Below are 15,805 nucleotides of genomic sequence, written 5' to 3'. Positions count from 1 at the left end.
TTAAAAAGAAAAACAGTGCTACTTTTAGCCCTGCTCCTGAAACTCTGGCTACATGCACATCCAGTATCTGTAAAGTACAACAATAATTTTTTGGGTTCTGGAGGCACTATAACAAAACGATGCTACATTTCCTTAGGAGCTTCAGGCTCGTCTTTAAAATGAACACTAGCCAGAGTCTGTGCTAATGTGGCTAACAAGATTATACTGCTGTGGAGCTAGCTAATTGCTTTGGCTCATCCCATACTCGTGCTTACTCATCAGACAAAAGTGAATACTGAGAAAATGTCACTGATCACTGGTCGTTTTATGGCGTAAAGTGGTTTGCAGTATGATGTAGGTCCATCGGTTAGGTTAACTAATTATTATCTTATTATATCACTGCAAAAGACAAGAAAAAAAATCTTATTTTGATAAAGTGTTTCAGTGGTACCTGTTGATAGTTGTAAATGAACTTGAAACTACAAAGTATAGTTTCACACAGGCGCTTTCCAAACACAATTTCATGCATCTAACTAAATTTGTACATCATAATGTACACTATTATGTAAGTCTTGAGGCATTCTTAAGTTCTGTTTATTTTGCTTCTAAGAAGACAAACTTTGTTAAAACTTTACAGGAACTTTCTTGGGAATAGCTACTTTGTTGATGCAATATACAGAAAGCTTGTTAAATACATCAGCATTTTTCAGTGATGCAATTAAGAATTGAGAACAAATGATGTGTTTTTGCAACACATTGTTTGCAACAAAATGTGTAAAATACAAATTATATTGAATTATATCCTAAATTGTCCTTTTTTTGCAAAGATATAATGCTGGTTCTTATAAAGTACCTTTTTAAACTTAGATGATTCGTTGGTCAATATTAAAGTAAGTGGTCTAACAAAGAACAATTAATTGAACTTAACCAATATATGTATATATGTATATATATATATATATATATATATATATATATATATATATATATATATATATATATATGTATATATATATATATATATATATATATATATATATATATATATATATATATATTCTTTATTATCAGTCTAGCTTTTTCCCAATAAAATAAAAAAAGGTGCAACGTATAACTCAAGACTTTTGCACAGAACCTTTATATTTCTTGCGTCAATTTGTTGCATAGAGCAAAGAATGCCAGCAGCTGAGGACAACAGCACTTGGACCAAAGCCAACTGTGTTTAGGCTTCTTGGGGGTGTCTATATCTGTTGGAGAAACATATTACTGCTTCAGTTCTAAAGCAACACAGAGGAAATTAAATTATGAGCCAGAGGTAACATTAGGAAACGGTACTGGGTCCAAGAGTGTTTGATGACGTCTTTAATAAACCTCATAGCTTAACCTCAAATGTAAAAATAAAATAACACAAATTTAACAACTACCTATTTGTTGAGGAGCATCTGGTCAGTTCTTATCAAAAGAAAGTATAATGTATGACCTCTTTGCATTCATTAGATTATTGTAAGAAAGACAGAGCAGATAAAAATAGATACAGGTAATTAAAAAAAAAAAAATTACTAATGGACTAAAGCTCATCTTTTTCCCCAACCAGTGCAAAAGTCTAGTTTTATTTTGAAAACTTCTTATAAGGCAGCGAGAGGTCAGGATTGTTCCACACAGCAGCTGAAGCACCTGGAAATCTTTCCTCGCTGTATCTGCTGTCATCAGATCAGTGTTTGGCGACTTTAATGAAAATACCACGTTTTTACTGTTTATATGCAAGAAACAGTCTGTTGTGCTGTGGGTGAACATGCATCAAGGTATGTTTACTGTCTAGATGAGTGCGTTGTCATGTGTGGAGTATCTGTGTGTTTTGTTTTTAGCACCGTGTGTGACATGGCAGTCTTTTACTCTTACCTCTCATAATCACGGCTGCCTCTTTGCTGCAGTTATCACAAGACACCGATGAATTCAGATTTAATTTCCTTTGCCTCCAAGCTAACATCCTCTCTACTTGATCCATATCCTCTTCTCACTCTGCCTTCATCTTCTATTCTCCATTTCATCCTGCTTCCATTCTCTGCTTTGACTTTTTCTGGAGGCACTGTCATACTGGCCAATTTATTTACTGCAAAAAGGACGCCAGTGCTATAGTCTTACAATAAAACTTGGAAGTAATAAATGCTGTTTTGTTTAAACTGGCGTGTGACTAATCATGCACACACAGGTTGCACATGAACGATGTGTAATTCCTTCCAGTAACCTGTAGTGGAAGTGTCATCAGTGCTAATGAGCTCCTCTGAGCTCGGCTGGTACACGTTGACCTGGATTAAAGTGAGACTCGATGGATTATAGCTCTGGATTTGTGAGCAACTTCCAACATTTTAGTGAACAATTCAAGATTTTTGTCAGCTTTTCACTAAAAACACAAATAAGTCTGATATGATTTAAATCATTAACAGCTGCATTCATATTAAATCCAATTGATAGCTCAGCACTTGTTCATTATTATTCAATATCCAGTCTCTGTAGACTCTTTGTTTTAATTAGTGTTTCACTATGAGACTGAGAATTAGATTCATTGTAAAACTCTGTTACTTGAGCAAGAACCACATGAATATTGGTCAGTGTACGAGTTGAATATGTCAGTGTTTGTTTTTTTTTCTTCCTCTAAGAAACTTTACAACACTCAAGGTCTGACAGCCAGAAAAACAGTTCGGTTCTGCAGCAAAGTCTTAGTCATGAGTTGTTTTTAAAGATGATCAAAAAAGAAAATAAAAACAACTGTGAAACAAGCAGAGAATTAAAACCTCTGCCAGTTTGTGCTCAGCACAAATATCATATTTCATGCAATAATTTCAACATGTGTCCTCCCTAGACAGGTCCATAAATATTTATTAGTGTGACGTGACTGAGGGGAAGGAGGCCAGCTGCTGTAGTCCCCTGATTGTTTGTCCAAGATTAATTACTGAGGTCATTTTTAAGTAATAAACTAACTGTTTATCTTTCCATCTGGGAAGCCTACAGGAAGTGACACCTTACTTTGGAAGACTGGGCCCTCCGTTTATTTGTTCACAAACGTATGAAACTCAGTCATGAGTTTGTTAATTAATTCCTTTTTGATGGGTTGATGAAGTGAGGTTATACTTTAACAGACGAGCTGTTTCATTCAACAGCTGTTTGTTTTCTAATCCATCACTCAACGTGACTCACTGTGGTCATCACTCAGAAATCTTCAGTGTGACAGGAGGGGGCAGATTGTTCAGCCACTGCTGACTGAAGTTATACATCTATTTCTCACTCTCTCCTACCTGTACTTAAAAATAAAAAAATTGAATTAGTTATGCTTTAACGGCTATAATTGTTGTTTGGTAGCCCTGAAGAAGAGAACGTTGCTAAATCTTTCTGTACAGATGCTTTTCTGGATAAAGTGGTCTGCGGCTGTCACGCAGATAAAATATTTTCTCAGAAACGCGTTCTTTGGAATGGAGTTAATAGCCTTTGAAATTTTAAAAAGCGTTGCAGTCATTTGCAAAAAATAAAGTTGCGTGGACATTTTTGGATGAAGACAAACGAGTTCATTCTGCGTCAACAGAAATACCAAAAGGTGCTCTTAAACATTGTCACCTGCTTTGCCTTCCGCGTTTAGGCAAAACGTGTAGGCTCTTGCACGCTAGCGTAGAGCGCCAACCCCTCGACCCGAACCAGTCAACTGTATTTCACCCCTCTCGTGCCTTTGTCCTCACCAGAACAACTTGATCGTATGGAGGAGGGCATGAACAAGGTGAACGCAGACCTGAAGGAGGCCGAGAAAGATTTAAAAGATATAGGACAATGCTGTGGTCTGATTTGCCCATGTGTTAAAAAGTAGGTACCGGCTAGGAGCCCAGTGCTCTTGCCTGTCCAGTGCTGGTGGTGGTGGTGATGTCTGATGTCTCTCTTGTCACAGTCTATGTCTTTTTTTTGTCTCTTTTCCTTTGTCTCTCCCTTCTCCTTCCTACCACCCCACAACCTTTTTCTCCTCTCTTCTTTTCTCACGTGCTTTCGTTCTTTTGCTGGGATAAATGACAATGTGTTGATAATCAGAACAACTGGAGCGCATCGAGGAGGGGATGGACCAAATCAATAAGGACATGATGGATGCAGAAAAGAATCTGAACAATCTAGGACAGTTCTGTGGTCTTTGTACATGTCCCTGTAACAAGTAGGTGCCGCCTGTGTCGCCCAAATGCATGTGTTTCAGTGCCTGCCTGCATTCGCCTCTATCCATCTGCCTGCTTCTGGTGTGTAGAGCATGGTTATCAGTGTTGTGAGCAGTCAGGCCTGAAGCCACAACGACACGCTCTCCAAACAGGCGCGAGCGCAGCATGCACGAGCACGTGTGCGTGATTGAACCGGGACCAAATGCATGCTTGAGTTTGAAACTGATCTTATCTTGCCTCCATGGCTGATGCCCCTTAAAAGCCCTTCATTCCACAACGGATGAGAGATTATCCTCCTGCAGGTAGCAGCATCAGCAAGGATCTTGGTCTCGGTGCCCACCAACCCATTCCAAAGCATAATGCTACATGATGATGTATACAAATCTTACTAAACAGTACATCAACTAGCTGACTCCTTATTGAAATAATTGCATATTTTTGTTATCTTGTAATGTAATGTTTGGGGTCAGTTCATTCAAGTAAGTGTTACATTTTAATATATTTGTTTTAATGTTTCAAAGTGTAGAGTTTTGTAGCTTTTAGTGGCACAAATGAAACATAATATAACTTTCATGACTTCAAAGTTCATGCTCAATAATCCAGGTTAAAAATCCAACAAAGTTAAGTCAGCTCCTCTGGACAAGTTTTTGTTGAGATGTTTCTTCCTTCATCCAAAGGACTTCATCAGTCCAAGGAGCCACAACAAACTCAGTTCCACAAGCAGTACACTTACAAAGTGGATCAACAAGTTTGCTGGTGAGATGATGGTTTCTGGAGCCCATCGTTTCCCCCATTTACTCCTCTGAGGCAGACACAGCCAAAGTGGTTCACAACATCAAAACTCATGACTGTTTTTCAGTTGTGTATAATCATGTAGCAAATAAGCATCAGTGTTTAAAAATCACTCACTGCTGAAAGATACAAGACAGGCGAAAATGTTTTTGCATGTGTGTGTGGAGTCAGACTGCTTTAAGGTGTCCCCCACAGCTAATCAAACTTAGCTAACTCACAAAAAATGGCTATAACTCAGTCACTTTTACAGATATTGAGCTAAATGTTTTGGAAGCTAGTACCTGGGAGTCAGCCCCAACTTGAATACTTAGCAAAGTATCACATGAATCACGGGGTGAATTCTACTGAAACTCTCTGAAACTGAAAACCGAACATACATATACTGTACATATAATCAGGGCTTAGTTTTTAAACCAAACAATGCTGGAACGCAAACAGCGGCTTGCGGGGGGGGGGTTCTCCCCCAGAGAATTTTGAATAAAGTAGATGCCATTTCCTGCATCCTGGTGTATTTTACAAAGGTTTATTACAGCAGATTAACATGAAACAAAAGATGTAAACTCTGTTATTATTGAAATCTCTGACTGCAAAGCGTTCATGCAACACTGCTGCAGCTCTGCAGGTAAGGGACGTTCACTTCAGGACAAACTGAGGTCTCAGATTGGTCAGTTGCTGACGTGCCTATGGGATTGATTGACAGGTGGTTTGCAGATCCGACTCATGCAACAACAAAAAAAATCATATTTTACTGGCCCTTTTAGGCCTGTCATCATTTATTCAATATTTGTTCAATATTTTGGTAAATCTAAGGTTTGAGAGCTGAGTTTCCTTAAAAAATCGTAATGATATGTTTAAAGCATCTGCAGCTCCTCAGTAAAATGATCATAGCCACTTTTGTCGGGCATGTGCCCACCCTGGGACAACAAGCGCTGCTCTAAGTTTGTGGCCACGTGTCTAATATTTAGTGCTTTGTCACTGCTTAGAAAAGAGTAGCTCTCAGTCCTCCTGCTGAATTCAGAAACGCGTCCTGGTCGCTCCGTCATCGCTTCAAACACTCCGACTTCACAACAAATATGAGCCGAGATCATCGTCTCTTTTGCAGTTCAAGCGAAAGTTCAGATAACTCCTGCAGTGATTCACACATCAGATTGTTCACAAAAGCGCAGGAACTCATGCGTAGTGCAAAACTTTAATGATATTTTTGTGCTTTTTGATAAAATTGCCCATGACTTTGAACTTTTAGAGGTGGAGATTTGTTTAAGAGCAGAAGCAGAAATGCGAAGGGGCAGCTCTGATGTGATATTAGGAAGCTTGTTATGTTTAAAATTAGTGTTTATGTAATTATTTTCAGTTTACATATCCAAAATAGGTTTTATTTGTTCAAGGCAGTCAAATTTGTTCATAACTTTATTATTATTTGGCGTGAGTGTTACCAGATACAAGAAAACAGTTACCGGAACACACCATGTCAAAATAAGAGTTTTCGGATCCTGTTCTGGCAGGTCCGGCTCAAATTAAGTCCTGCGTAAGATTATTTTTCTAACTGGCATTAGCCCATGCAAAAATGACTATAACCAAGTCAAATGTACAGATATATACATAAAATTTGATGTGGTAGCTGAAAATCATTCCTGTGCTAACACATTTTGTGCATGTTATTGCTAACATTGTTTTAATGTTTGACCATAAAGACTAAAACTCTATCTCTTTAGAAGATGATCTGAGTTTAAAACTTTGGCAATTAATGCAGCAGGAATGCAAGGCTTTTTATATAAGTTTGATTTAATTAAATTTTGTTTAATTTCACAGCCACAGTTGTTATGGGTATGAAATGTTTATTTTCTCCTGGTTTCTTGAAATTTGGGATTTGTGCCACTAGATGCCACTACATCCTACACACTGGAGCTTTAGAGCATTCCAATCCACCACAAACTCCCACTTTAACAAATTAATTTTTGGTACGTAATCACCAATTGTAACTACAGGATGTCCAAGTTTCCTTCCACAAGACTTTCTTGCATTGTAAAATATCATGCATGAGTTAGGCAAACTTTTTTTTTGAACTTAACATGCCATCTTCTTAATATTAAAACTTGTAAAACTTGCATTCTAAAAGCTCAAGTTGATGCTTACTGCGAGTTCTGCCAAACTCCTGTGTGATTTCTTTCAGGTCCTCAACAGCCAAACTATGGCCACTGGGTCATGTCTGTGCATCACATACTCTTACTGGAAATACTGTTCTGTCTCAGAGCTATAGAAAACACAAGTGAATGACAAAAATAATGAGAAAATGCGTTAAATGGACTTTTATTGTGATGATTTTGCTGTAGGTTTACAATAGGCCATCTTTCAGACACTGTGAATGAGTGAACTGGTCAAGAGGTACAATAATCTGTATATAATGTTATTTATTGGGTAAATCTGATTAATTACCAAATGGGTCAAATTAAGTAGTTTTTTGCTTTTAATATATATGACCCAAACCTTTATTTTCTACACTATTAGGCTTTTTTACAGCAGATCATTCTTTCCTCCAGAACTGGGCTGAACAAGTCCTGACAGTAACACACACATTGTATGTGCTTCATTTACATCACAGTAGTTGTTCAGTAAAAGCTGGTGTCATCATTCTTATTTTTTAAAAACCACCACCTGATTTTGGATAAGGTACATCTAGGCCTGTCATGATAAAAAATTTTGCTGCATGATTGTCTCAGAAATTAATGCGATAAACAATAATATTGTTTGAAATTTGACAATAATTAGTAATTATTGTCAAATTTAAGAAGAAATGTTGGTTAATTTGTTTTGCACGTAGTACCTTTGTTCAACCACCAGATGGCAGTATAAGACTGTTTGAACCAAAGGATGGATAGTGAGGGAGCGAGCAGCATGTCTCTTTAAGAAAAATGGGAGGGAGGCCCCTTGACGTGACATGGGCTGTCTCTCCTTCCTTTATTAGGTTCTCAAAATGGTGGACGCTCGGTGTGGTTTGAGCTCTTTAGCATAGCAACAAAAAAAAAAAAAGCTCTTTAGCACAGCATTTTTCACACAAAGCTTTTATTAAAAAAACAGTAAACCAGTTCTCAGCTTCTTTTTGCAGAGAGAAACAACTTTTTAGACAAAGGCACGGGTTTCAATCACGAATTTTGGAGCTTCAACAAGACGGAGGTTTTTTCCCTCAGGTCAGCCAGTTAACTTAGCTTGTAGCTTAGCTTCTCAGCTTAGCTGCTTTTAATGATCCAAAAACACAATTTTGGACAATTAAAACTGATTTTAAAGATAAAAGAGAAATGGAGGGGTCAGTGAAGAGCACCGGAGTTGAGCCTTTTGTCGTCCAGTGTCTTCAACAAAAAGAGAGACACGAAGAAATGATAAAGTTGGTAAATGAAAATGGGGTTGATAATTTTCATTTATGTGATTAGTTGATTTATTGTTTATCGTGACAGGCCTAGATACATCTTCATTTGGTCCACCTTGGTCCTGCTTCCAGATGTTTCTGTTTGGGGTTAAGATCTTGTATATTCTATAGCTCTCTGGTCCCTTCTTCCACAATCCACCTGTTTTGTAATCGATGTAGTACTTTGTAGTTATACCTCATGTTTCCTTTAATTTAGAGCCCCTGTATGACAGCCTCAGAGCAGATAGCTGAGGAGAAACACTGAAATACAGGAGGACCCGAGCAAAATGAACCTGCAGAAGCCTGGATGTTTGTGCTGCCCTTCACCTATCAGATACTTCACGGAAAATACAACAAAAACAAAGAATTACATTTTGTTTTTCTTTTCCTAGATCTGTCTATCCAGATGAAATGAAGGGCTGAGCTCACAGCTAGTGTTCTGATCAAAACGATCACGTGTGGTTGTTTTTTTGTTTGTTTGTTTGTTTTGCCATGATGGATCTAACGGCTCGGCTTTCTTTTGATAGATACAGCGTGTGTCTGACCCTGTCCCCTCTGTAAACTCCATGTTTCCGCATGTCCACTCTACGTGTTTTTATGTGTGTGTCCTGTGTGCTCGTCGTGTTCTGCGTTAATTTTGTTTGAAGCTTGAGGAACACGTGAGCTTTTTAGTGTTCAATTGATCTGCATGTTAGATCAATTATTCACCAACACATCGCAAACGCATGCATGTAACAAACTCATAAGTGGTCATCATGTTGCTTTCAGTAGGACGATTAGATTGCCATATTTGCATTCTAAACATATATTTATGTATGTTTTGAACGTGTTGTGTGTACACATGGACATACTGCAACGATAACCACTCATTTTCACTAAACAACTTAACAACTAAACATAAACCCAACCACATTAACATTTACACACACACACTCACAGTATGACTGTTGACTCTGACTGAAGTGTGTTTGTGGTAGGTTTAAGGGTGGGGGCCAGGCCTGGGGAGGGAACCAGGACGGAGTGGTGAACAGCCAGCCAGGGGCTCGAGTGGTAGACGAGCGTGAACAGATGGCCATCAGTGGGGGCTTCATCCGCAGGTATGAAACTACTATTATTTATCTGTAAAGGTATTTAGTGTTTCTGGATGTATATTGTTATGAATATTTAAGTATCTGTACTGGTTATATTCAGAAGGAAGGAAACAGCTGAACGTTAGAATACTGTTCTGTGCAAAATCTGTGAATCCTTTTTTTATACTTTTGCTTTAAGCTGCTGGACTTTCCTTAAATCTTTTGAAGTTTTATTTTTTCAAGCCTTCTAAAAAGGCCTTTCAGCATTGTTTAAGTTTGATTGGTTCCAGTTTATTTTTGTTGTATCAGTGAACACCAAAAGATAAAACTCTTGAACAGGCACATAAAAGTATTCTAACACCAACAGAGCCTCCAGTAGACTGGAAACCAAAAGACTGGCATCATTTTACGTTGGAGTATGTTCATGAAATTTAAGGTAACCAGATAGAGGAGAACCAAATTAGTCTTTAACAATCTATAGCAGATAAGCAGAATCTCAAAGTTTTTTTTTAAAGAGCAGTATGAGTGAATGTGCCAACACACACAGCAATTGACTAATGGGAACAAATGTGATTAAACCAAATTTGAACTTTCTGGTTAATTGTCAAGATTATTTACAGCAAAGTTCAGATTCTGGATGTAGCATCTGCAGCACTTTGGCCAACGGTGTTGTTTTAAAGTGCTTTAAATAAAGTTGTATTGTATGTATTATTGTGTTTCCCCTGCGTAAAGCACAGAGGGGAGCTTTCATTGTTTGGGGCTGCAGTTCATCCATTGGTGTAGAAATCGCATCAAATTCTCTGAAATTGTGAAAACAACTTCCTGCCATTGTATTTTGATCCAACTTACAATTACAAAGTGGAAAGTTTCATTTCGGTCAGTGTAATAAAAGAGTTTAATGGTAATGGAATGTAGTAATAAAATAATATAAAGATTGATAAAACATGACTATTCTTTAATCAATAACTCAAAATATACACTTGTGTCAAACTCAAGGCCCATGGGCCAAATGTGGCCCTCGTTGACATCTTATCTGGTCCCCAAGAAGACATCAAATACTTTTGTTACTTTAATTTATTCAGTAATCTTTGATTATGATGTCAAAAGTACAGCAGGGAATGTCAAATGATACCAATCAAACTCTTGTTAAGGAACCCGCAACCAAGAAAAGATGTCAAGTATCTAACTTGAGTTAATGTAGATTCTGAAATTGGTCCTAATTTCGGCCCCCTTTTGTAAGTGAGTTTGACACCCCTAGTAACTGTTCAAATGGGCAATTCAAGAGTTATAAATATGCCTAAGATAGTTGCTTGTACTTTGGTCATGACTGAAAGTAAAATCTGTTTTTATGACCTTAATTGATGTTTAAGAATTTGAAGCATCTTCCGTTTCAAGCGTGATTCGTAAGGCCATAATGTGTTGTGTGTTGCAGGGTAACAAATGACGCCCGGGAGAATGAAATGGATGAGAACCTCGAGCAGGTGGGTGGGATCATCGGCAACTTGCGTCACATGGCGTTGGACATGGGCCAGGAGATCGACACCCAGAACCGCCAGATTGAAAGGATCATGGAGCAGGTACAGCAGACTAACACTGTAGGGGATGCATCAGTTTGTTTAAGAAAGAAGGATATGCTTTATTTGTAGTAAAATTATTGATGAAAACATGAAAGGCCATGCAACTAGAAATAATTTCACTTAAACAAAGAGTCTAATATGAAGCAAATATTCAGAAGGATTACAGGCTCAACATTGGTGGGTGTAGCTGTGCAGAATTTAAGCAGATTTACATTGACATTTTAACAGACAAGCTCTAATGCTAATACACTCTAATTGTGAAAGTGCAACATTTTAATTCTGGAGTCATATGTAGCCACTTTTGATAAGGTGCCACATTTTCTCACCCATGACTTGAGTCTCTAACAGCCAGTGCTTTTTCCTTTCAGGCTGATTCCAACAAGACCAGGATTGATGAGGCCAACCAGCGTGCTACAAAGATGTTGGGCAGTGGCTAAACTGCAGCTTAAAGTGCTCTCATCCCCGTTAAACCCCAGTCAGCCTGAAAACGAGACCAACCAAACCCAGCCCTGCCCCCAACACCAATGCCGACAGCAGGCGCTACAAATTCATGCTTTTATTGTGATACTGGTAGAGGTTTGCACACATGCACATATCATACATCACTTCACTTCCTCCTCCCTCTTTCCTTTAACACTCCATTTATTTCCACTCTTGTTCTTAACGTTGTTCTGTGATGTTGCGCTTTAAATATGGCTTATACTGTATACTGTCCTGTTGCACATTGTCCAGTCAAACCTTCTCTACGCTGTACATAGAACATCTTTAATGGCTTCAGTGATTTAGACCACTTGTCCTATTCTCTTTCTTTTTTAATTCTTGGTGTAAAATAAACTGTATCTACATTTTTATTTTCACACTGTCCTTTTCCTACGTCAGTATTCTAGTCTGATACAAGTTGGCCTGATTCACCAAAGGACTGTGCAGCTTTAGTAGGCACTACACAAGCTCAAAGCAATGATTGGGCATACGTCAGGTTCAGAAAGACCTCCTCAAGGGAGATGTGTACCTCAAACTGTGCTGCCAACCAAACAGCATTTCTTTGCACTGATTGCCCACATTTTAATAAATAAATTTTCATGCATTTAGAGAAGAAATTGCCCATACTTTTGTATGTAACGTTGTTTGAGACACCCATTTAATGAGAAATATCTTGTGAGAGCTGGTGGTAATTGTGTCTCAGGAGAAGAAACAGAGGAATCCGATGCACTATTAACTTCCCACCAAAAGGCATGCCACAAAAAGTTTGTCCTCTCTTCAAGTAATAAGTGTCGAGCCTTGATGCTTTTACAGAAAATGGTTCAAGAAGTAATTCAAAACTTGTTGCTAAATGGTTTAGCTAAGTTTACTTGTTGCAGAATATGTTTCAGAACGTTTCAACAGATGGGGCTTCACATCCAGAAGTTAACAAACACAACTAGCCCATTAATTAAAACCTGTTCTCATCCTGCAGTACAGCCAAGGACACAGCTGGGGGGCAGTGGGGGTGTGAGCCTCAACCCTCCATCCAGGAGGAAAGGTTGCAGCAAGCATCCCTTGGTCTGGAGCAGAAACCAAAAATTAATTAATTCTTTCTCATTTAATTAATTAAAAGTAATGGTCAAAAAAGCACAAAAGCAATTTAATTTTTTTTTTAATATCTCATAAGTTTAAGTACTTAATTTACAACTGCATTTTAAACTTCAGCAAACACGTTTTTCTTTAACTAAATTAGTTAAATGTATAAATTATGCCATCGTATCGTAGTGTCATAAATCTGCAGCTGTTCAATAAAGAACCAACATCATTATTGTTTTATAAACGACATTAAAAATACATTTTTCTTTCTCTCTGCCCCTTCTGTCATATTTCCACTGTGCAGCTAGAACAGCTGTGTATTGGCACAAAGAATAAAAACTGCTCACACCTGCTGAGCTTGACGGGAGTGTTTGTGTCCACTGGTGGCTCCTGAGCCAAAATATCAGTGGGGTGGACATTAATTTCCTGAATTACTAACCGCACAAGTCGCATTACATTTTCTGTGGTAAAAATAGGATATATGTTGCTTAATATTTATTTTGTTGTTTATTAAAAAAAATGTGTACAAATCATTATTCTTCCTCCCGCAGGTCGAGGTTATGTCTCGTGAAAAACAGTCCCGTCTAATAAATCAGAGAAATGGAAGCCTCCCACATCCACCCCCGCCAGAAACAGAGATAATTTGACTAAATTAATTAACGCAACGCGCGACTGACTGACACATGAGGCAGAACGAACAGCCGAACACTCACGCTCAAAACTGTTTGGATCGGTAAAGTTTTTTTCACTTTTAAAAATAAAACAATGTAAAAGTTAAAAATACTGGTCGAATATATCAGCACTGATTGAAACAGATGTTCCAAACAGGAATTGAACCTGTGGTCTGATTATATGACTTTAACCACTGAGCCAATGCAGTCATTTACACTTTGGATGCCACAGAACTAGTTCAATAAGATTCTGCCATGTTGTTGAAAATGTCTGCCCTCCTCAGTTTTCTGTTCTGGTCCCCTCTGTCTGCTCCAAATGGATCTGAACAGAATATCTCCACAGCACAGAAGGTTTAGCTGCAGCTATTCCTGCGTTAGAGCTCAGGTCAAGTGTTAGTGGTCGTATTAATGCGCTAAAACCAGAGGAACGTGTCCACGGGGGAGAAAATCTGACGCCCTGAATGAGACTATTGGATTTGGCTGTTCAAGTCACTGGTCATGTTCCGATCTGCTTGATGAATACAGGTAGCTTAATGGTAACGCCTCCGTAACAGTAAATAAGTGAAAAACAGAATCAATCACTAAACATTGTTTTAAATTCCAGTTAAAATTGTGAAAATAATTTTAAAAAATGCAAAGAACAAAACAATACACAGTAAGCTCAGTAAATAATTTTTAGGTTTGCCCCAGTGGACCAGCCGCCACTTTATATCCAAGATATAAATTAGCTTTTTTTTTTGGTTTGGAGAATCGAATGCTAAGACAGAACAAATAAAAGGAGCAAATGATGTGCAAATATTGGAGCAACTATGAGGTGCTGCCCATTCTTAGTGAATCAGGCCTTCTTTACTTTATAGTTGTTATTAAGAAGGTCATAATGCTACACAATAAATCCAGACATTTCGTCCTAGAAATTGTGGTAATAGACAACTGTTCAAATACTGATACTTCATGTGGAGTGAAACTGCACAGATCTTACTAGTGACAAGTGGTCTAGGACCCTGGTTTTAAGTATTTGTGCCACTTAAAGGGAAACGTGGCTTTTTGGTCAGAACTGCGTGCCAGTATATTTACCAAGGATAATATTGGAATAGTATTAAAAGGAATTGATGCCATAAAACTGTGTAGTTTTACCCTTCCTCAAGGAGCTAAATTGGACCACTCAATAACAAAGTGTTCAATAATTTATTTATACATTAAAACCTATGAAAGCATATTCCTATTATAATATATATATATGTACACAGACAGACATACTTTATATGTGCGTGCGTGGGTAAAGTTGTATTTATTTATGATTTGAAAGGAATTTCATGTGAAAATATCAGGCTGTAAGAGCAAATGTGAAATTGTAACAAAGACCAAAGGAAATGTGCCGTGAGTTTAAGTGTTGAGCATATTTAAAGAAAGGTCAACGACCTCTTCACATCGTTCTGCCCTTAGCGACATGAAAAACTGCATTCATTCATGAAGTGTGTTTTGCATGTCCTTCAGCTGCTTGAAAATAATCCATTTATTCAGGCAAAACTATCCGGACAGGGCAACAGCATGCTACATGCTGTATGTAGCCCACACATATTTATCTGCAGTAGTGCCACTCTGTTTTCTGTCTCTCTTTCCAGACTGTGACATCACTGTAAAATATCATGTACCTTGATAATTGCCAATAAAACCATCAAAACTGTAGAACCAAACTGCTTTTTGTTAGTTTCTATAACCTGAATATTTATCTTGCAGCAAATCACTGCTCGACAACAAAACTAAATTGGGGTTCATTCACTTATTACTATTCTGATTTGCTCAGCTTGCAAAGGCTTTTTTAAAGGGATGTGTCAGCAGTTACGCAACTTAAGCTGTATTTGTTGCAATAGTGAACATACGGAAAGATTTATTTGTAATTTATGTTGCTTAAATTTTAAGATTTTATGTTTAATGATCCACAAGTTTTAGTAACAGCAGCACATGGAACAAACTATATGGTAATGGTACTTTTAAGTATGATAAAAAAAAAAAAAGATTCACTGATGTTTACAATAACTAGAGAAATTGTATTTCCTGTGAAAATACTGTATGAATGCTTATTGCTGAAGAACTTGCTGAAAAACAGCTGAAATTAGCTAAAAATATGCTGAAATGGAAGAACAAGCCTACTTTATTAGAAGAAAGCAAAAAGAACATGTTCGATGAATTTGGTTTAAAAAGCAGAAATGAGTCCAAAAATTAGTAAATTAGCTATTTAAAAAAAAGCTTAAATTAGCAAGACATAGCTGAAAAGTGCAGCACGGTGGCGCAACTGGTAGAGCTGCTGTCTCTCAGCGAGCAAGTCCTTGGTTTAAACCCCAGTCCAGGGGCCTTTCTGGGTGTAGTTTGCATGTTCTCTCCGTGCATGCGTGGGTTTTCTCCGAGTGCTCCGGTTTCCTCCCACAGACCAAAAACATGCATGTTAGGCTGATTGGTAACTCTAAATTGTCCCTAGGTGTGAGTTAGAGAGTGAATGGTTGTTTGTCTCGTTTGTCTCTATGTGGCCCTGTGATGGACTTGCGACCCGTCCAGGGTGTACCCCGCCCCTCGCACA

General features: G+C 38.0%; 1 protein-coding gene across 2 annotated transcripts in view; it reads left to right on the top strand.

Annotated features, from left to right (window-relative positions):
• Positions 1 to 14,889, top strand: part of LOC119423714 (synaptosomal-associated protein 25-B) — a 47,806-nt gene extending 32,917 nt beyond the window's left edge. Inside the window, exons 5-8 of one of the 2 annotated variants that reach the window (XM_037691123.1) lie at positions 4,048 to 4,165; positions 9,333 to 9,452; positions 10,858 to 11,002; positions 11,371 to 14,889. In XM_037691123.1, the coding sequence (XP_037547051.1) occupies positions 4,048 to 4,165; positions 9,333 to 9,452; positions 10,858 to 11,002; positions 11,371 to 11,439 (452 nt within the window). In that variant the 3' untranslated portion in view covers positions 11,440 to 14,889. Of the gene's footprint in view, positions 1 to 3,710; positions 3,829 to 4,047; positions 4,166 to 9,332; positions 9,453 to 10,857; positions 11,003 to 11,370 lie in introns of both variants that reach the window. The other variant, XM_037691131.1, reaches the window with a different exon arrangement.
• The last annotated feature ends 916 nt before the right edge of the window (positions 14,890 to 15,805 follow it).

The sequence above is a fragment of the Nematolebias whitei genome, chromosome 2, assembly GCF_014905685.2.
Source record: "Nematolebias whitei isolate Nwh7 chromosome 2, NemWhi1, whole genome shotgun sequence".
NCBI classification, from domain to species: domain Eukaryota; kingdom Metazoa; phylum Chordata; class Actinopteri; order Cyprinodontiformes; family Rivulidae; genus Nematolebias; species Nematolebias whitei.
The sequence above is the reverse complement of the archived record's forward strand: the minus strand, read 5'-3'. Positions and strand labels throughout refer to the sequence as shown.